The sequence below is a fragment of the Physeter macrocephalus genome, chromosome 5, assembly GCF_002837175.3.
Source record: "Physeter macrocephalus isolate SW-GA chromosome 5, ASM283717v5, whole genome shotgun sequence".
NCBI lineage: Eukaryota > Metazoa > Chordata > Mammalia > Artiodactyla > Physeteridae > Physeter > Physeter macrocephalus.
Window position 1 is genome coordinate 19,585,463 of NC_041218.1, and position 22,193 is coordinate 19,607,655.

The following is a 22,193-nucleotide window of genomic DNA, read 5'->3' on the forward strand; positions in this document are numbered from 1 at the left end:
TCCAAAAGCCTAGCTGGCTATACTATATAGAAGTTAGTTGAAATATATATATGTTTTCACACACACACACTTTCTCTCCCCTCCTCTTCTTGATTTGCAAAAGGCTACTGACAGAAGTCTAGTTAACCAGGGACTTTCTAAGAAAACCAGCCAACCAGACAAGGTCCTATTTCTTCTCCACCCGGAGATAAGACTATAAAGATATTTGTAAAATTCAAGTTGATCATATTACGTGCTTATTCTGCCTGTAAATAAAAATCATCTCTCATTTGCTCACTTCACAGCCTTTTTCATCAACAGTTATGAGGGCAAGTTCCCTGGTAGCATCATGTCAGTAAAGGCAGTACTTATAGATTAATCACAAGCATGAGTTGGTCAATTGCCTGTTCCCTGACACCATTTAAAGGAAACGTCAGAATGGGTACTTTTAGAAATTGAACACTCTTAACAAAGCAACTACTTTCCCACTTAATTTATTTCCCTTTATGTTCAGATTTCCTAAGTAAGATATTAAAAACCATGGTAAAGTGCTTAGGGAATGATTGGGAATTCATTTCTGGGATGGCTGAAAAAGCATTCAAATTACCAGGTTTGGTTATGCTATGAAACCAATTCAGAAAAGTGTTAACTGTAGAATCCCGATGGTGAGTGTGCGGGTGTTTTCTTTTTCAGTCTTTTTAGATGTTTCAAATGTTCTCACGATAAACTGTGGGAAAAAAATTGCCGGATTCTTATGTTGGTTGTCTAATCATGTATGAAACAAACTATTGGTAAAAACTAGTGAAGCCTTTCATTTAATAGGAAATATTTTTCATTTCTGTAGTTGTAAGCATCATTCCCTTTAATGCTAATGGATTTTCTGAATGATCATGTGGGTGTGTGGACCAATAACAATAACAATTATGAGACAACAACTCAATATGTAGAGCAGTTCAGAAAGCCCTGCTGAATACATGATCTCATTGTACTCCTCACCTTAATCTTATGAGGTTGTCTGAGCTAGCATCATTCTCATTCTATATGAGGGACGTGAAGCTCAGGGAAGATAAGTGGCTTGGGCTTGTCTAAGATCACTGGACTGACAAGGAGACCAGATCCCCATTTTATATGCTTTTCCCACCATGCCATGATGAAATTTACATTTCCTGAATGACTATGAAGAATCACAACAAAAATTCTACAAAAAATAAAAAGTATTAAACTAGTAATAGAATTAATCATACAAAAATAACACAACTTGATAAGACAATCTGAAGACCCAGATGAATGTTATGAGATTCCCGAAGTCCCCGTTAGTACTGAAAGATTTAATGTGCTCAGCTGTCTCAGAAGTGGACAGGTGAGTGTTGAAAGCCACAGTGACAATCTGAACAACCAAAGACAAGAACAAAGGCATCTTCTACTGCATCTTCCTGGATAAAACCTGAAGCAGCCACTAGTTGGTTGGTTACTTGAGGCCTTCATGTGTCAGGAAGAACCCAAACAATATTGCTGGTGAATATTTTATTTTACTTTTATTTTACCTTTATTAAGTAAAATTCAAAGAAAATCAAACCCCCACACTCTGTTAGTATTTCTTTTGGTTTAGATAAACACTGAAGAATCAGATTAGATCCCAAGGCATCTTGGTTCTAAGACTTATTTTAGCACGGTGAGACCATTAGCACCAACTCTCAGAGCTTCCAGGGGAGAAAAAAAAAAAATTTTAGCACGGTGAGACCATTAGCACCAACTCTCAGAGCTTCCAGGGGAGAAAAAAAAAAATCAGCTGATCAGCTCTCTTTTCCATTTAATGATGTTCATGATGTCTTCCTACAGACCTTAAATGGGACTAATCTGTTTAGGTTAATAAAAGCTAAATCTATTCTGCGCCATTGAGCGCAGGGGCAACAACTGGCTGCAGTGCAAATACCACTCAAATCCAACATTCTTTTTTTTGTTTGTTTGTTTTTTTGTGTGGTACGCGGGCCTCTCACTGTCGTGGCCTCTCCCGTTGCGGAGCACAGGCTCCGGACGCACAGGCTCAGCAGCCATGGCTCAGGGGCCCAGCCGCTCCGCGGCACGTGGGATCTTCCCGGACCGGGGCACGAACCCGTGTCCCCTGCATCGGCAGGCGGACTCTCAACCACTGCGCCACCAGGGAAGCCCCAACATTCTTCATGTTAACATAATTTGATATGATGAAACCATATGCTATTGCTGCTGGCCACACTTCCCTGGGAAACCAACAAGAGGTTACCGGCAGTACCTTGGCTTAGCCGGGCAAATAACAGGCTTGGGCATCAGTGTAATTATCTCTGGCAAATCATTACACTGTAAGCAGCTGTGTCTACCAACTTTCAGTAAGGCTTAATTAACCAGAGCTCCAGCGATCACTCAACCCACCAAAAACTTTCATTCGGAACCTTCCTGACACCTAGAGTTTAGACCACCTTGGCCCTATTGCCTTAATAGCAATACTTCTACACTGCTTCCTGCCAGAGGGTTTTCAGGAAAATATAGCAAGTTGAATATGTTGCATTCTATATAATTTGCTTCCAATTATTAGCTGTAGTGGGATGAATAGTGTCCTCCCGACATTCCACACACAATCTCAGAATGTGACCTTACTTGGAAATAGGGTCTTTGTAGATATAATTAAGGTTAGGGTTGAGGTGAGATCATGCTGGATTAAGGTGAGCCCTAAATCCAATGAGAGTGTCCTTATAAGAGCCAGAAACGGAAAAATGGAGAACATGGGAGAAGCCCATGTTAGGATGGAGGGAGAGACCGGAGTTATACTTCCAGAAGTCAAGAAGTACCAGGACCACCAGAAGATGGAAGAAGCAGGGAAGGGTCTTCCTCTAGAGCCTTTGGAGGGAATGCGGCTCCTGGCCTCCATAACTATGAGAACATCAATTTCTGTTTTTTAAGCCACCTAGTTTGTGGTAATTTGTTATGTTTGCCCTAGGAAACGCACATAGTAGCTTTAATGGTCATAAATACTGCATGCTGCTTCTGCTGCTAACAAATGATCAGTGGGCAAATCCAGGAAAAAGAGAAAGGAAGTGAAACAATACCATCTCCTGCTGTCACTCTAGGGTAGCGGAAACAGAAGTTATAGGTGGGTGCTAGAGCACAAAGAACAGGAGTGAGTAAACAGCAAGTTAGTGATAAGAGGAGATGCAGGCTGAAATCTACAAAGAGATGGCAGGGGTGGAGAGGCACAGTCAGTACAAATCAGAAGTCTATGAAGGTGAGAGTTAAGGAGCAGGCAGGTAGCTGGTAAACAGAGCAGTCAATGCTGAAGTCCAGGTATCTGTGACACGGGAAAGGAAGGTGATATGTTTTACCACCGTTACTCCACCTACACCTTAGAAATGATGCCTGTGTTCCTAGGACACAGATTTTATTATTCTTGTTTTATAGAGGAGGAAATAGGTAAGGAGAGGTTAGCAATTTGGTCCTGACCACAAAATTATCCATTGAAATGTCTGGGATTTCAATCTATTTGTATATGATCCTAAGACTTATGGAGCAAGCTGGATTCAAAGTATCAAACAGAGCCCTCTGTTACAAACCTAACTGAATTAAAGAATGCCTCAATTATAATTTTTTTGTACTTCCTCTCAGGGCGATAACTGATTCTATGGAGTAGAAAGATCCAGGCCAGTGGCACTAATTCGGGCTGCATATGTTGGGATCATCTGGGCAGCTTATAACACCTGGATGCCCAGGCCCCACCCCTGACCAACTGAACCAAATCTCTGGGATGGGATCTAGGTGTGTTCAGAAAGCTCCTGGGTGATTCTAATGGGTATTGTTGAGAACCACACCCCACCAGGTAGCCGGGGAAAGCACAGGAGGACGAGGAAGAGATGAGAGTGTGGGGTTTGCAGGCCGTCTCTAACCATCTGACTTCTCAGATGTGCTCTGACACATACTGGGGCAATGAGGAAAATGAAAATATGCTTTAAATGTTTCAAGATTGCCTAAAATTTCTGACTTGCACAGCTTATGTTGTTTTTTTTTTTTTCCTCCAATGATGGGGGAACATAAGCCAAAGCATTAGGAAAGCTGTCTCTGTCTCACATTGCCCTACATGAGCCAGAAAACGTAGTCTCATCCTGTGTCTAGAAAGAACTTTGCACAATTTAGCAATGTGCTAGACTAGGAAGCAGCTTCTGCTGCTGCTGCAAATATTGTTTTTACAATTTCTGTGCCTGTATGAAACAAAGCTGAATAGCTTTTTGACGTTAACTACTGTTGTTTGTCTCAAGGCTAAGAGCCCACAGCGTTAGAGCCCCACTTCCTAACCTCCAGCTGGAAACGCTGGTATTAAGACAATGCTTCTAAAAGTTCTGTCTCTATTCAAATCAACTAGAGGGCTAGTTAGACCAGAGATTCCCGAGCCCCATCCCGGAGTGGAGTGAGGTTCAGGAATCTGCATTTCTCACAAGCCCAGGTGATGTGGATACTGCGAGTCCACAGATCACACCTCGTGTTGCACTGGTACAAGGCAGCGCTTCTCAAAATCTAATGTACATACAAATCTCCTGGGGATGCCGTACATACGCAGATTCTGACTAAGAGGTCTGCTGTTCCTGTCCACAGACCACTAAGTAACAAGGATACCGGGTATTCCATTGGGAGGTAGGGGAAAAAACTTTACTTGTATTTTTTGTTCATACAGACGTCCATTCAGCTATGTGATAGGTAAGGGATTAAAAAACATAAGCATTAGTCCCCCCTCCCCTTTTTTGGGTGGAGACACTAAAGAAGAATAAATTATATCCCCCAAACAGTGATAAACTAGGGAACTGAGGGAATTTTTCCTCATGTCTGATAAATGAACACTTGGTAGACGCCTGTTACATATAAGGCATGAGGGAGTATCCACTTCAAACAATCAATTGTTTCCATAGCTCCATGTCCAGAATGCCAGAAGATCTGACTCAAGAGAAGTGAGGAATTTCTCTTAATGGATTTCTTTAATTTCAATCAGTATACTTTCTCTTGCAATGGATGGAGCCATTTTGCAGAAAAAGTGATGGTAATAGAGGACTCGCAGATGGTAAGAGCATGAAGTATAGTCCATCCTGCTTCTATCTGAGAACATCAGAGGCATAAGAACTGTGACATTTTAATTTAAACATTGTCATGAATCTTAAACCCAAGACCATGAATCTTACACCATGGGGGCAAAACACGCACACCCATGCCCTTGTACTAAGGAAGTCATCGTTCATTCACTCATTTTCATTCACTCAGCGATTTATTCAACATTGCCTTTCTCTATAGCAGGCATGGTTGCAGGAGCTGGGGATTTAGGAGGGAACCATCTGTAACAAATATCTGAGCTATTCCATCTGTTGGAAAGTGGTTTAGACACTGAGGCAAGAAAGATGGTTGCTTTTACACTTTTACTCCTGTGAGGTAATATACGGATTTACAGCAGTACATCTCTGGCTATGGTGAGAGTCTGGTTCCAAACTCTCCACCCATCCCCCCAGTCTGTCACAGATGGATACTTTTATAAAATAAATAAAAATGAATTACTAGAAAAAAGAAATTTTTAAAAACCCGGTGTTAAAAACACAAGTCCCAGTTTTTTACTGTTAGGTTCAACAGATAATGTCAAATTGCTAAAAAAAAAAAAAAAAAAAAGTGTCTAAATGTTTACTCTCAAACTCTGCCCGTCTCATAGCAGACTAGTAACAAATAGGTTAGAGCATGGGATTCAGGGTTTGGTTGCCTGGGTTTGAATTACAGTTCTAGCGTTGCTACCTAGGTGACTATGGATGGGCAAGTTATTTAATTTCATTGTTTCTCAGTTTCCTCCTTATAATAAGAATGCCACCTTCACAAAGCTGTTGTCAATGCATATAAAACATTTACAAGTCAATACATATAAAGCACTCAATAGTGTCTGGCTCACAGTAGATGTATTAAAGTGTTAGCTGTCACCATTACTACTATTTACTATTATGAATGCTATCATTACCACCATTAGACTTCCACTGTTAGTACTAGTACCATGCTGCTCTATCACTTTGGGCATCTGCACAGTTGTTTCACCTATAAAATGGTGCTTGTAATTTCTTCCTTCCTATTTCCTTCCTTCCTTCCTTCCCTCCTATGAATTCTGTGCCTAGAAAGTAAAACTACCAATGCAAAACTACGTTATCGCCCAAGTAAATGCCCCCTTATAACCGACTGTCTATCCTGACCAATGTCATTTCAAAGAGGAAAGGACAGGGCTTCCCTGGTGGCACAGTGGTTAAGAATCTGCCTGCCAATGCAGGGGACACGGGTTCGAGCCCTGGTCCGGGAAGGTCCCACATGCAGCAGAGCAACTAAGCCCATGCGCCACAACTACTGAGCCTGCGGTCTAGAGCCCACGAGCAACAACTACTGAGCCCGTGTGCCACAACTACTGAAGCCCGCGTGCCTAGAGCCTGTGCTCCACAACAAGAGAAGCCACCACAATGAGAAGCCCGCGCACCTCAATGAACAGTAGCCCCCGCTCACCACAACTGGTGAAAGCCCACGCACAGTAACAAAGACCCAACGCAGCCAAAAATAAATAAAATTAAATTTAAAAAAAAAAAAAAAAAGAGGAAAGGACAAAGTGTCCTGGGGTTTTCTGCGTCTGCATATCATCAAATAAGTAGACGGAAGCAGCACTGAGACAGCTGTCTGTCCACTCTCTCTGGAGAATCCAGTTGGGCTGATGCTTCATGACACTGGGTGCTGCCTCCGGGGAAAGGCACGATCCTTTCCACTCCGTGACCAAACAACAGTCTAGCAGTGGGAATGACTTTGAAGGACACGTCATTGACTACTGAACCTGCCTGCATTTTTCACACATATAAATATATTTCTTCAAGTTCCCTTCTTAACAATTGTTTTGTATTCTCAGCTAAAATTGTTGAGAATAATTTCTCCATTATTTTTCTTTAGTTACATATAATTAGCTGAGAATAAAAATATCAAGGTGACACTGAAACACATTTAAGAAACACTGAAATTTGTGCATGGGAAATTATGTTTGAAAACAATTTACGATCATTATAAAGCAAGAGACTTTCTCAAGATGGGAAAGGAAAATAACCACCTCCTCACTTGCTTTTTTAACCTCATAACTGAGAATATTAAACAAATTTACTGATATGGTCTAACTAATGTGCATTCTCATAAAATTTTTATGAAGAAAGAGAGGACAACAAAATAACCAAATAAGAAAGAAGGTGTTTGGGCTCTGTAAACATATTTGGAGGTTGATACCTTGCATGGCCTTAGTTTTAAGACTTATTCTCTTACATATAACTATCATATCTTGACAAGGTCAAAGAAGAGGTAAAGTTGGAGTTCTTACACAGCCTCAGAACGGAGTAACTGACTTAAAGAACAAGAGGCGGAGTAACATGTACAAATGGCTGGCGATGAGGTTAGGAGTGACTTGACAAGCACATCAGTAGGCTGCCCAGGGATGCCATTTAGCCAGCAGTGTGTGGCCCCGACGTGGCCCAGACTGTAGTCAACTAGTGGAGTTTTAATCTGTCTTTGTTACTCAAGTTGAAAATCATCATGTTTAATGAGCCAGCATCTTTCGTTCCCAGATTCACTCTGTAGTGCATTATTCCTATTAAATTTAGTACACTAAGCATATTAAAGTTGCTCTGTACAGCACACAGCATGATACTTGAGGGATATACATACTGAGAGGTTTTCTGATGGAGAGGATGTTAATGATATTGTCAGACATAAGATAAGTGTAAACAAGTTTGTGTCACTCTCTTTCTCATCTTCCCACTCTGACTCTGCAGTTAAGACTCTCAAAATTTATTCACTGTGTCCATCCATCCACCCACCCATCCATCCACCCATCCATCCATCCACCCACCCACCCACCGACACACATAAACATTCATTCAACAAACTATCGAGTGTCTTCCTACTGCCTGATACTGTACTATGCTTTTGGAACTTAATTTCTAGTGGGAAAAGATAGGAAATCAATAAGCTAGAAAATAAATGATTATAGTTGTGCTAAGAAGGAAAAAAATTAAAATGTTAAAACAGTGACTAACTGGGGAGATCTATTCATGATCCTAACAAAAAACAGAATTCCATTCAGATGACTAACTGAAGAAATATTAATGAAGAGATGACTGACAGAGGTACGGGCAGCACTGAAAGAAGCAACAAGGGATGCTGAGGCACCCAGAGACCAGTAACAGCAGAAAGCTATCATCAAGAGCCAAGGAGGAGAGATGGTATTGCCAGCGTCCAGTGAGAGCTGAAGCCATACAGGAAGTGTCGCCTGGCAGGACCTCTGGTTACAGAGGGAGGCACCCAAAGCCAAAACTATGATCCAAAGTGGAAAGGAAGGAGATAAGAACCCAACCTCTTTCTCCTTTTACCTTCCAATCTTCTGCTAGTGCTTCCTACCGGCAGAACCTGATCACAAGTCACTTGGCGAGGAAGTTTTGGTGATACAGTTCATAGAGTTTGGCTTCGGTGTTGAGAACAGAAAGACTGGGAGCAGGAGGTGGGGGCAGGGGGGGAATGGAGAATAACCAAGGAAGGGGACCTACTTAGGTAGGATAGTTAGGAAAAGCTTCCCTGTGGAGGTGACATTTGAACAGGCACCAAGACAAGATGCCAGCCATGCAAAGAGCCCGTGGAGAGTAATCCAGCAGGGGCATGGGATGAGTGAGCACACGCCTTTGCTATTCTCCCTTCTCTGCATCCCATACTCAGTACAGATCCTCACTAGGAACACATCTAACATAAACTCAGGCAATGCAAACGAACACTTTCCTAGGTGTGATGCTATTGTTCAAGTTCTGGTAGAAGTGAATGCCTCTATTCTATTTTCTCAATACCATAGAATAATTTGCTTATAAAAAAAGAATGCTCATAACTAGGCCATTTCCCTATGAAAGGGCCAGCATTTCTATTAATTCTAATGTACAAAGAAGGAAGAACCAAGGAAGACATATATAAAAGCAGGTAAAGGCAGGCAACTGAAACAACTATATATATATATATATATATAATATATATATATATGTATATATCTCATGCAACTTACATAAAACTATGCTATTGTACCCATCATTCCCTTAAATGAAGAAACACTATAAAGATTCAATTACAATGTAATAATAATTAACGTATAGCCAGAATTGAAATTCACAGTAATTTTCTTAGTCTTATATTTACCTCTAAGTCACTGGCTTAAAGCACATAAAACAAACACCTCAAGTCTATTAATCCATACATCTGACAAATTATCTTATTTCTGTTGTCCAGAAACCATTTTTTTATACAACGAAAGTAAAATTTTCATATTAAGATGATCATCACTTAAATTAATAAATGATCTGACTTTTAAAAGCCAGTTTTTTGGGTGGGTTCAAATTCACTGTGAGCTAGTCAAGTTATATACGGTAAGTCAGCCCTCAAATGGTACAGAGGGTTTACTGTTGGTAACTGAGGTTACGCAGAATAACTTCCTTCCTGTAAGTCCTTCTACTCCAGGATGCATTCACCATTGGAAAGAGAGTTCTTTTCAAGGACAAATTCCAGGCCAATAATGAGGAGTTGCCTGCATGTTAATGAGACTCACCATCTCCCCTATTCAAAGCTAACCACTTTTTTCTTAAAGATCTTCAGGAATTTCCATTATCTCTACACTAGTCCTTAATTTCCCTGGTGCCTATTCAATTTATTTCCTCTTGTTTTGTCCCTGATGAACATGGAAACAGATGGTAACTCTTCTTCTTTTTTCAATTTGTGACTCTTGCCAAGTCAATGAAAACTGCAGATAAAAACAGTAAGTTCAAAGGATGTGATTACCTGTAGGAGAGGCCGCTGCACCCCCAGCACTTTCATGGTGTCTGCATTAGCTAGGATCTTCAGGGGGTCAGATGTTTTCGTGACTCCTTCAATCTCCTTGTTGATCTCAGCCAAGACCTGATTGAGGAAGATGTTTTTGATGTACACGGTGAGAAACTCTCGAAGAGGACACTGTTTGGCTGGGCCAAGTCCCAAGGCGTGCTCTATCTCCTGAATGAATCTGGAAGACAAACAGAGCACAACCACTGTTAAATGTATCAGAAAGATAGCTACAGAAATATGACCAAACACACATGGGTACCTCTGGCTTTTGCTGCTTCCACGGAGAGATGTGGGGAAATTACCAGAATTCTAAACAAGAGCAGGTCACTCTATTATCCACCTACATATGAGTTTTTTCTAACACAAGTTATTTCACTTATCCAATAGAAATAGGATGAAACAGAAACAAAAATTCCACACTAGGGGGAAAAAAGGAGAGACAAAAATATTTTTTATTAATTCAAGAAGGAAATAAGAATATAAGAAGCAAAAGAAAGCATGATAAACAAAAAATCAAATTATGATACAAAGCAAAAAGTACACCCCAAATACTGCATATTTCTTATTAGGATCTTTATACATGTAGATAGAACTTTTAAAAAGAAAGGATAGTATTTAAATTTATGATGCTGTTGGGAGGTTATGAAAGGAAACAGGATGGGAGGTGGGGGCAAAGGAGAACTTAAACCTTATTTGTAATGATCAATTTCCTTTATTAAAAACACTTAAAGCATACATAGCAGAATGTTAACTGTCAAAACTCAGAGATGAGTATGCAGATATTTGTTATGTTATTCTTTGTACTTTTCTACACTGGCAGCTCCTGCTTTCATGGTTCTGATATGCACAGATGGAAGTTACTAAAGTTTAGTGAATAACACCAGTACAACAAGATTTGAATTCCAGTTACCACAGTAAGTTAACTGTGAGTAATGGCATGAAGTACAAACTCTAGGGCTTCAATCTAGAAATCTCCATGTAAATAATTAATGTTTATCATAATCAATGATCAAACATGTCACTTCTTTCAAAGTCAATCAGTGATTGGTCACTGCACATCCGTTACGCAGTTCATGGACAGACAGCAAAGTGTGTAGCTGTGTTGTCTCCTTGTCTCTCAGTGATAAACCCATGTGACAGTTTACAAAAACGGATAACTGAAAAAAATGAATTGGCCCAAACACCTAAAAGTACAGGGGAAAAAAAAAAAACTGAAAGTTAACACTGCGAGCGAAATTTGAACTGAATGTAAATGGATTTACAGAAGAAATAACTGACCCTGGGAACCTCGACACTGGCCCCATTTGAGAGGTATCTGCAGCCAGAGTAAAGGTGAACTTACTGACCTTAAAAGAGAAAATGGTTGTGATAAAAGAGATGAAGACAGCCCAGAGGAAGGGATGTCAGCAAAAAAATGTTACCTTGAAGGAACCCTTGGAGATGTTTCACGACATTGAAAAGCAAAGAATAAAATGCTGGCAGCCGATCTAAACTAAGAAGGAAGTATGACATTTCACCAATGCACAGAAAAGATGCTCACTGTGTATCGTAAAGTACCCAAAAAGAAGAAGGTGGCAAGCACTGTTCAAATTACTCTTGGTAAGATTTACAAAGAAAACACTTTAATTCTCAGTGTTTCTAATGTTACAGTGTATGAATACATATTATTTTATTTTTCATTTCTGTATATATTTGTAACTGACAGTAGAGAATTTTTAATGTTTTCACAAAAAACTTTTAAAGTCATGAAACAATTGATTTTCCCCATTGATTAATATTGCTCAAAAGAAAAACAAAAACAAACAAAAAAAATATTGCTCTGCATGGTGAGTTTTACAGTTCCACAATGCTTTGCAAAGTAAGAGTGGCCTTGTACTTTAAATTTTTCTCAAAAGTGTAGAAGCAAAATAAAGTGAAACAGAATCACATGAAATAAAGACAAAAAAATGAATGACTAACTGGGAATATATATGTGCAACTTATGCCACAGATAACAGTTAGTAAAAAAAAACTAAAGAACATAGTAGAAAAATGATCAAAAGACATGAAACGACAATTTACAGGAAGTGACCATTAAACACACCAAAAGTTTTAACTTCATTCATAATGAGAAAAATGAAAAGTAAACTATACTGAGATACCATTTTTTGGTCATTAATGTATTTTTATTTTTATTTATTTATTTATTTTTAACATCTTTATTGGAGTATATTGCTTTACAATGGTGTGGTAGTTTCTGCTTTATAACAAAGTAAATCAGCTATACATATACATATATCCCCATATCTCTTCCCTCTTGTGTTTCCCTCCCTCCCACCCTCCCTATCCCACCACTCTAGGTGGTCACAAAGCACTGAGCTGATCTCCCTGTGCTATGTGGCTGCTTCCCACTAGCTATCTGTTTTACATTTGGTAGTGTACATATGTCAGTGCCACTCTCTCACGTCGGCCCAGCTTACCCTTCCCCCTCCCCGTGTCCTCAAGTCCATTCTCTAAGTCTGCGTCTTTATTCCTGTCCTGCCCCTAGGGTCTTCAGAACCATTTTTTCTTTTTTTAGATTCCATACATACACGTTAGCATACGGTATTTGTTTTTCTCTTTCTGACTTACTTCCCTCTGTATGACAGACTCTAGGTCCATCCACCTCACTACAAATAACTCAATTTCATTTCTTTTCATGGCTGAGTAATATTCCATTGTGAGATACCATTTTTTATACCCATGCATCAGCCAGATTCCAAAAGTTTGAAAACACACTGTCGGTTTAAGTGGGGACAAAGAGCCATTCTCATATATTGCTGATGGGAGTGAAAAACGTTACAACCCTTATGAAGGGCCAATTGGCACTATCATCCAAAATTACAAATGCATTTCCTTTGACCCAGAAATCCCACTTCTGAGAAATTCTTCTGACAGCTGTTATCTAAATGTGGATGAGATGATCTATGTACAGGGTACAGAGATCAGTGTAGCACTGCTTTTATGGCAAAAGACTGGAAACAATGCAAAAAATCCATCAATGAGAGATCAGTTAAATAAACTATGGTGAATCTACACATTGTGCAATACTGGGCAGCAGCCCCAACTCTCAAACGTGGAAGCTTTTGATGCACCAACATGAAAAGATCTCTAGGATATATATTGTTAAGTGAGAAAAGCAAGGTATTTAGCAGTGTTCATATTTACTATACTGACCTGCATATAAGAATTATATAACCTCATTTATTTAATTTATTATAAAGACATCCTGGAGGGATTCGCAAAAAAACTAGTAAAAGTGAGTACCTACAGGAAGCAGGGATGGTGGTGGGGCCTGGCAGAGGACTGGGAATATACTTTTCAATGTTAACTTTTCATAATCATTTGATTGTTTTAAAAACTGTGAATATATTAGCTACTCAAATAAAATTAAATTAGATAATGTAAAAATTATCGACATTTATCAAAGACTATATTTCATAAATTGCTTTCCAATTAGACCACATTTAAAGTTTGGTGTATAAATGTTCCTTCAGTTTAGCCGTTTAACCTAATGAAGAGTTTCCTTTACTTAATAAATAAATACATCATGGTTATTCTTCCATGTCACCAGTGAAACATTCCATTAACCTCTGAGGCATGTGGAGGCGGGGTGGGGGGAGGGAAGGAGAACATAGGGGATTATCACAGTCACCCAGGAAAGGGGAAATTGAGAAGCCATGACAAACAGCAATGAGGTTTCTTAATTGATGTAATCAGCGTGGAAAGGGAAATAAAACCCTGACCCAAAACAAGATATAATAAATCTTTAAGAAGAGAATGAGTAGAAGAAGCCAGGGAAAAAATGAAGAAATAAAGAGTACACAGTTAACCATGGCTATAATTTTAAGATCTCCAAGTACCACATGGTACTATGCTGACTCCTTCTGATTTCATCTAACCCTCAGAGAAACCATCCACCCAGGGGCATCTTGGTCCCCTTGGTCTGACTCTGAAAGACAACCACTGTTATTAATTTAATAACAAGTAAATATACCAATCATCAGAAACCCTATTTATTCTTTTCAATGGGACTTAGAAGAAGAGTTTTCTGAGCAGAAGTACTTCTTGCATTTCCAAAACCTTTACCAGTTATTAGGAGGAGATTTTTAGTAGTTAACCTGCTCCTAAACAAAGTGACAGAGGCTCTAAATTATCCACTTTTTCTTTTTTTCTAGTCCTTTATTTGTCTTTGGTGCCCCTAAAACATGAAACTGCTCTGAGCAGCACGGATGGAGGCGCTCCCATCACTTTCAGCTGAATGATCTCTTTCGAATACAAATCATTTATTCCCTAAAGCACACACATCAGTCTAAAATGACACATTCAGGTTGATGGTGTCATCTCTAACTTGAGGGGACCCATTCAACATGTTTCCAAATCTGCTTTGGGAGCTGTGAGGGTCCTCAGTGTTCAGAAGGCATAAAACATGCGGAAGAGAATGAAAGAGAAAAATTAGGGCTGCCTCACCAGCCTCTTCTTTACTCTGGAAAAAATGAGAAGTGATCACATTAAATGACAAAATGCCCTTTCTTGGGCAGGAAGGACACAGAATAAGAACTTTCCTAGGCAGCCAGGAGGCGAATCACACTCACAGTCACTGCAGAGAGGAAAGGTTTAGGGAAGTGGAGTAGCCAAGGGCAAGACACGTAAAGTAGGTATTCCTGGGTCTGGATCTTGAATGTATAGTCTTGGGCAGGTTACTTAGCTTCTCTTCATCTTATTTGTGTATTCTGTAAAAATGGATATAACACGCAGGATTTGTTTTGATGATTAAATAAGGAAATAAAAGTTAAGCGCTCAGCACAGAGGTTGACATAAAGTTAACTGCTAATTAAGTGGTGGCTGCTGCTATTTGTATAATTACTATCAGTACATAAATCCTGATGAGGCTGGAGACTAGAGCAAAGTGTGATGTATTTTGTGATTTTTTTTCACTTGCTCCTTTACTTTCCCGTGCAATTATCCGTAATTGGCAATATGGGCCATGAGATTATTACTTTGACTATTTCAGCAACACATGGATGTAGGAATGACCAAAACCCCACGTGGCCAGGGGTCAAGTGTAAATTTCTCACTGATGTATCCTCGGTGCCTAATACTAGTCTACGGCTGGTACACAGTAGTTCTCAGGAAATAACTGGTGAATGAAGTGTTGAATAAAATTAATAGCTCCTTTAATTTCAACCCATAGCTCCTAAAACTAGGGCGTGACCTCTCCGATAAATAATGCCCGTCTCCCACGGATTTGGACTGGAGGTCCAAATAAAAGATTCATAGAAAAAGAAAGAAAGAAAATTATCCCGTATCTCCACCACAGATGCCTTGGACTGAAAGAGTATTCTCTAGTCCTTGGCCACCTTCTCACATTGTTTTTCGCTTTATGCCATATGGCTGTTCACAGTACTTCATATTTGCCCTTTCACAGAGGATAATACTCATAATTGTAAGATTCATTCCATCAATACATTATTAACCCAAACATCTATTAGGAAACATTAATGCTGCTTCCTGGTTTTATTACAGATAATCCTACAGTGAACATCTTCATTTTGCTTCTGCTGAATTATTTCTACAAGTTAAAATACTGGGAGTAGCTCCTCATCATTTTTCACGGGTTAGTCTATATTTTATTTCCCCCGGATTCGCAAAGTATGCTGCATGGATCCGTTCACCTATTAAGAACTGTAAAAGTAATCTGTTGAATGGGAGACAGGAGAGTCAGTCACGGGTATAGAGGAGATTCATCAAAAAGCCCTGTTTTTCCAACAACGCTCCTAATCAGCTTTATGGAAGTAAGAAAACATTGAATTTTGAACAGTGGAAAGAATCTCGTTAGGAAAGAAAACACTTCAAAGTTAAGATGGAACACAGATGGAACCCTGTCAAAAGGGTATTATCTAATCTTATGAAGTGCTTTCACACTAGGGATTTCCTATCCTTGTAAATGATGAGAAGGCAAACACAAAGCGCAGGTACATCTGTGTATACGGAAAGAGAGAGAATGAGAATCAAAGAGGAGGATCTACATAATGCTATAGGAGGAGTATCTAATTACAGGATTTTGAAGAAACTTATTCAGATCAGGCTCCCAAACCTCAAGCTGTAGAGTAGGATAAACCAAAAAACACATAAAGAGTGTAGGCAACCTATTTTTACTGCCTTTGAACGTCTACAGCGTGGATCTTATTTCCTAAATTCTAATGTTGCCATTTGTAAATATTTCACGAAAGATTTTATTTTCAGATTATTATCAACCAGTGGGGCTCCAAAAATCTGTACATATGCAGTACCTATATTTTAAATTTACTCTTCCTTATAGCAAGTATGTGTCCTTTGGAATGCATACATGAACACACAGTACCCACACCTGACCCAGTATTTTCAAAATTTTTATACTGATTTGATTTCTATCCAGGAAAACTATACTAATTAAAATTTCATTCAAGCTTCCCAAGCCCATTCCTTAACCCAGACTCCTCATCACAAATTCCATCTTGTTGTAAAGCTCCATTTCTTCCATTTCATCTCAGCCAACAATTATGGCTGCCACCAGCTGGAAGTATTCTTGAACACACAGGACCTGTACTGTATTTTAGAAGTTGCAATGAGAGCAATATTCAGTTGAATGAAAATACTTGCGCACAGTGTATAAGTATTCCTTATATTCACAGCCTAGTAGTTTAAAAAATTCTATGGCCAACATTATCAGTAATGGGACAAACTGACATCATGTGCCATATGACATGATGCAGAGAAGAATACAGCATCACTTCTCTGATATTCTTGCCAAAAATGCATAACCTGAATCCAATCAGGGGGAACTAAATTCTTTCCATAGAACCAAAATACAAAATCAAAGGTACAAATTTCAGAAAACTCAAATTCAGAATTCTGGCTTTTGGAGTAGGAATTCATTCATGGCTCTCCCACAAACAATGTCACTGCTTATTGGTAATTCTGTTTTTTTTTTTTTTTTCAGTGATATCTATTACACTAAGGCTTTATTTATTTATTTTTAATAGATCTTTATTGGAGTATAATTGCTTCACAATACTGTGTTAGTTTCTGTTGTACAACAAAGCGAATCACCCATATGCATACACATGTCCCCATATCCCCTCCCTCTTGAGCCTCCCTCCCATCCTCCCTATCCCACCCCTCTTGGTGGTCACAAAGCACCGAGCCGATCTCCCTGTGCTATGCGGCTGCTTCCCACCAGCCAACTATTTTACATTCGGTAGTGTATATATGTCGATGCTACTCTCATTTCACCCCAGCTTTGCCCTCCCACCCCATGTCCCAAAGTCCATTCTCTATGTCTACCTCTCTATTCCTGCCCTGTAACTAGGTTCATCAGTACCATTTATTTTTTTTTAGATTCCATATATATGTGTTAGCATGCGGTATTTGTTTTTCTCTTTCTGACTTACTTCACTCTGTATGACAGACTCTAGGTCCATCCACCTCACTACAAATAACTCAATTTCATTTCTTTTCATGGCTGTCTTTTTGAATTATGGTTTTCTCAGGGTATATGCCCAGTAGTGGGATTGCTGGGTCATATGGTAGTTCTAGTTTTAGTTTTTTCAAGGAACCTCCATACTGTTTTCCATAGTGGTTGTATTAATTTACATACCCACCAACAGTGCAGCAGGGTTCCCTTTTCACCACACCCTTTCCAGCATTTACTGTTTCTAGATTTTTTGATAATGGCCATTCTGACCAGCATGAGGTGATACCTCATTGTAGTTTTCATTTGCATTTCTCTAATAATTAGTATGTTGAGCATCTTTTCATGTGCCTCTTGGCCATCTGTTTGTCTTCCTTGGTGAAATGTCTATTTAGGTCTTCTGCCCATTTTTTAACTGGATTGTTTGTTTTTATGATACGAGCTTCATGAGCTGTTTGTATATTTTGGAGATTGATCCTTTGTCTGTTGTTTCATTGGTGAATATTTTCTCCCATTCTGAGGGTTGTCTCTTTGTCTTGTTTATGTTTAAGATCTTGCTGTGGATTATGCCAAAGAGTGTTTTTCCTATGTTTTCGACTGATAGTTTTATAGTGTCTGGTCTTACATTTAAGTCTTTAATCAATTTTGAGTTTATTTTTGTGTATGGTGTTAGGTAGTATTTTAATTTCATTCTTTTACATGTAGCTGTCCAGTTTCCCCAGCACCACTTATTGAAGAGGCTGTCTTTTCTCCATTGTATGTTCTTGCCTCCTCTGTCGTAAATTAGGTGACCAGGTGTGCGTGGGTTTATCTCTGGGCTTTCTATCCTGTTCCATTGATCTATATTTCTGTTTTTGTGCCAGTACCACACTGTCTTGATTACTGCAGTTTTGTGGTATAGTTTGAAGTTGGGGAGCCTGATTCCTCCAGCTCTGTTTTTCTTTCTCAGGATTGCTTCGGCTATTCGGGGTCTCTTGTGTTTCCATACAGATTGTAAAATTTTTTGTTCTAATTCTGTGAAGAGTGCCATTGGTAGTTTGACAGGGATTGCACTGAATCTGTAGATTGCTTTGGGTAGTATAGTAATTTTCACAATAGTGATTCTCCCAATCCAAGAACATGGTATATTTCTCCACCTGTTTATGTCATCTTTGATTTCTTTCATCAGTGTTTTATAGTTTTCTAAGTACAAGTCTTTCGCCTCCTTAGGCAGGTTTATTCCTAGGTATTTTATTCTTTTTGTTGTTGTGGTAAATGGGAGTGTTTCCTTAATTTCTCTTCCTGAATTCTCTTTTTGATGTATACTTTTGTATATAATGTGTATCATTATCTAAAATATTTTAAACATAAAATACTTTAATTCTTTTCACTTTGATTATTCCTGATTTTGTCATATTACCACACACATGTTTTGGTAGTTTGAGCTGAATCATGTACACAAAATATTTACCTGAGAGGCCTGGGATTTTTCTCCTGATCCCATGTATTAGAAACAGTAAATATGTGTGATTTATTCCTCTGACCTCCTACATTCTGCAGTATCTTGCAATATATCATTTCCACTAAAGTAACTTCTAATCCAGTCTTGCCTCTCTGCAGAGATGTACCATGCTTACCTCCACCGAGAAGCTCTGAATCTCTTCTACTGTAAAACGGCTTTAAAGACATTAAAAAATATCTGAACCACCTCCTCCCTTTCATTTAGTTCAAGGTTTCTATGTGAAAAGTTATGAGACATTTACAGGCCTATAGAAGCTCTGCTTAAGTTGTCAAGCATATTCAAAAGTAAGTCCCCATGTCACCATTCTCATGGTCAAGTTTAATATATGTACATTTAATAATGTCCCAGGACACAGATATTTATAAACATCTACATGAAAAACTTAATTAGCAATAAACAGTGATGCACTATTTATGACAGAGACACGAATAAATAATTTTGTGCTTTAAAAGCCAGAATTCTGAATTTGAATTTTCTGAAACTGATTTTGTGTTTTGGTTTTATGGAAAGATTGCAAACAACAGCACTAACCACAACCCTATAGCCTGAATGACACATTAGTTATGAGGAGACAAAAAAAATGCACATTTTCCCTCAAATCCAATAAACAAATAATCTTCAGAGCCAGAAGGAGAATGAAACACTGACTGCCAAATGCAGAACTTTTCTGGAGAAATATGGGCCCATGTGAAAAGATGCCAAGCAGCACTAATAAGAATCCTACGTGCTCTTCCTTCACATCACTCTAAGGGAAATAGTGGGCTTTTATGAGAACACAGAACTTTCAAAATCCCTACCATGCTTAACTGGTAAGAAAAAAATCAATCTACAGCCCAGAGTAAATCCACTCTCGGACACAAGCCCATCCTCACACAAAGAACTGTGTCCAGTTGGCTGTACTCAGGTAAATGGGCCTTTGGAATCAGACTCAAGTGAGGCCAGGCAAAGGCTGGACACAACTCAGTGCAAAAAGCAGCTGCCCAGCAAGTATGGCTCCTTTACAACATATTTCTTACTTAGTCAATTACTCTCGGATATGACATTTAAGGCACAGAACAAACTGAAAATAACTTGGGCCAAGAAGGAAAGAAGCCTCAGAGGAATTGATTGGAGATATATTCAACTGACTCAGATTATCTGACTCGAAAAAGATAATTTAGAAATGATTTACAAGGGACTCATTCAGAAACAGCAGCAACAGGCATATTTAAGACCATAAATCAGTGGAACATGAAAACCGAAGAAAAATCCATAAAGGTTAATGCACTTTGGAGCACATTTGCCTCTTAATTCATGGGAGTAAGTCACCGGCACATCAGGAAGAGTCTCCCCCAACAGTCTGTAATTGTTCATGCTGAGTGTAACTACTTTCTGTGACTTTTGTATCTGAAGATTTTCTGGGTAAAAGTGCAAAATAAGCTCATCATTGCAGAAGCCAATCATGGCCTCAGTCCATACCCCTAGGAGACAATTTGCTGAATTAATGAAATAAAAAGGGATTTGGGTGCTCTATTTGTAACAAGTGAAATTCATGCTTAGGACTAGAGGAGAAAAGAGGTAAAAATCATTAAGTAAAGGGAGAAAAGAATATTATCTGCAAAATTTGAGCTCTGCTGGCTTGTAAACAAATTTAACTTGAAAAAATCTTACCATGAGTATATTGCAAGTGATTTGTGACTACGTTTAAGAGTTCCCTCCAGACTGAAAAGCACTTTAGGTAGAATGAAGTAAGCCTCTTTATCATGACAGCTGTTTATATTTTTTAAGCATATAATTTGGAAATTGAAATAACCCAAATGCTAACTCTTAATATTAAGCAAGCTTTAAACAAAAAAATCATGTAAATAAGGGCTACTGATATAAAACCCAGATAAAATGATAATCCTGCTTCTTCCGATAGGCCTGGAATTGTTTTTATGCTTTTTATTTATCTTATTTACAGTAAAATAACCTTTCCTTTGTATTTTTTAATGGAAGATAAGGCTGTCAGGAAAATTTTCAAGAAAAAAATCTCAACTTATTACAAAATGTCTATCATTATCACCTGGAAACTTATGTGTAACATATTAAATATACTTTATTTTAGGTGGTTCATATCAGTCTGGCAAATTTCCTCCCTGTTGCTACGTGAGTAGAAGCAGTATTAATAACTGATTACATCTACTGAGTTCTCACCATGTCCTAACTGAAGAGCTTTATATGGATTATTTTAGGTAGTTCTCGCAATAATTCCCTGAAGTCTGCCCTATTATAATAATATCTGTATCTTACATATGATCCATGCAGGACTTCACTGTATCCATCGTACTTTTCTAACATTACTGTCTCCCGGATGTTTGACCCTGGGGTTAGAACTCTTGAGGAGGGCTGGTGAGCGGAACACAATCAATAGAATCCATGCGGAAAACCCTACTAGCGTGTGTGTTGATGTAGTGGAACCTTGTGTGGACTGAGAGGACCATAATATTGCTAAACACATATATTTGAATTACCAAATTATTTCTCTTGAAATATAATAAATCTGATCTCCAGTCCTAACTTCTTTCCCCAAGCTCCTAACCTGAGTTTTTAATCTCCTATTAGATACTTTCTCTGGGTATCCTCTTGTTAACTCAAACAATGTCCAAAATGGAACCTCAGAGCCGCCCCCCCATTATTTCAATCCTCTCTTTCTGTGTTCTCTATTTTTGCAGCATCCCCATTCGGTTACCCAGTCTTCTTGCTACTCATGCAAGACGCTTCCAGGCTTAGAAACATTTTCTTTATATTATCTCTTGATTCACTTCTTTATTCCCTCACTTATTTAAGCAATATCTATGGAGTGTCTACCTTATGCCATGTACTGTTAGAGGGGATAAAGCATCCACAGTGAAAGCGTCCTGCCCAGGGGCTGTTGTGCCCACAGCACATGATATGAATGGTACCACCTCAAAGAGTTCCATGCCAGAGCCTGAAAAAACATCCCTGTGTCTCTGTTGTAACACCTGGCACCATACTTTAGCCTTTCATTAAATTAGATGATGTAGATGATGACTGGATGGAATTTGATATAAGGCAATTTATTTCCCAGGCCTCCCTAAAACAATCTCCTAACTGGTTTTTCCATCTTTCACCCCTTCTTCCTTCAATGTATCTAACATACAACTACTATATTAATTTCACTAAAGCACAGATTATATAACTACTTGCAGTTTCACAAACATGACCTGCTTTCTTACCTCCAGGTCTCTGCCCATGGTGGTCCATTTGCCTAAACACTCCACCCATACCTCTTTTTTCCAAATGTCATTTGCTCTACAGCCACTAGCTCAGATATTACTTTCTCCAGGAGGA

At 38.8% G+C, this 22,193-nt stretch overlaps 1 protein-coding gene across 4 annotated transcripts in view; it reads right to left on the reverse strand.

Moving 5' to 3' along the window:
• EXOC4 (exocyst complex component 4) overlaps window positions 1–22,193 on the reverse strand; it is an 869,227-nt gene that overhangs the window by 235,156 nt on the left and 611,878 nt on the right. For all 4 annotated transcript variants that reach the window (XM_024130229.2, XM_024130235.3, XM_028489724.2 and 1 more), the window contains exon 11: window positions 9,847–10,066. In XM_024130229.2, the coding sequence (XP_023985997.1) occupies window positions 9,847–10,066 (220 nt within the window). The remainder of the gene's footprint in view (window positions 1–9,846; window positions 10,067–22,193) is intronic.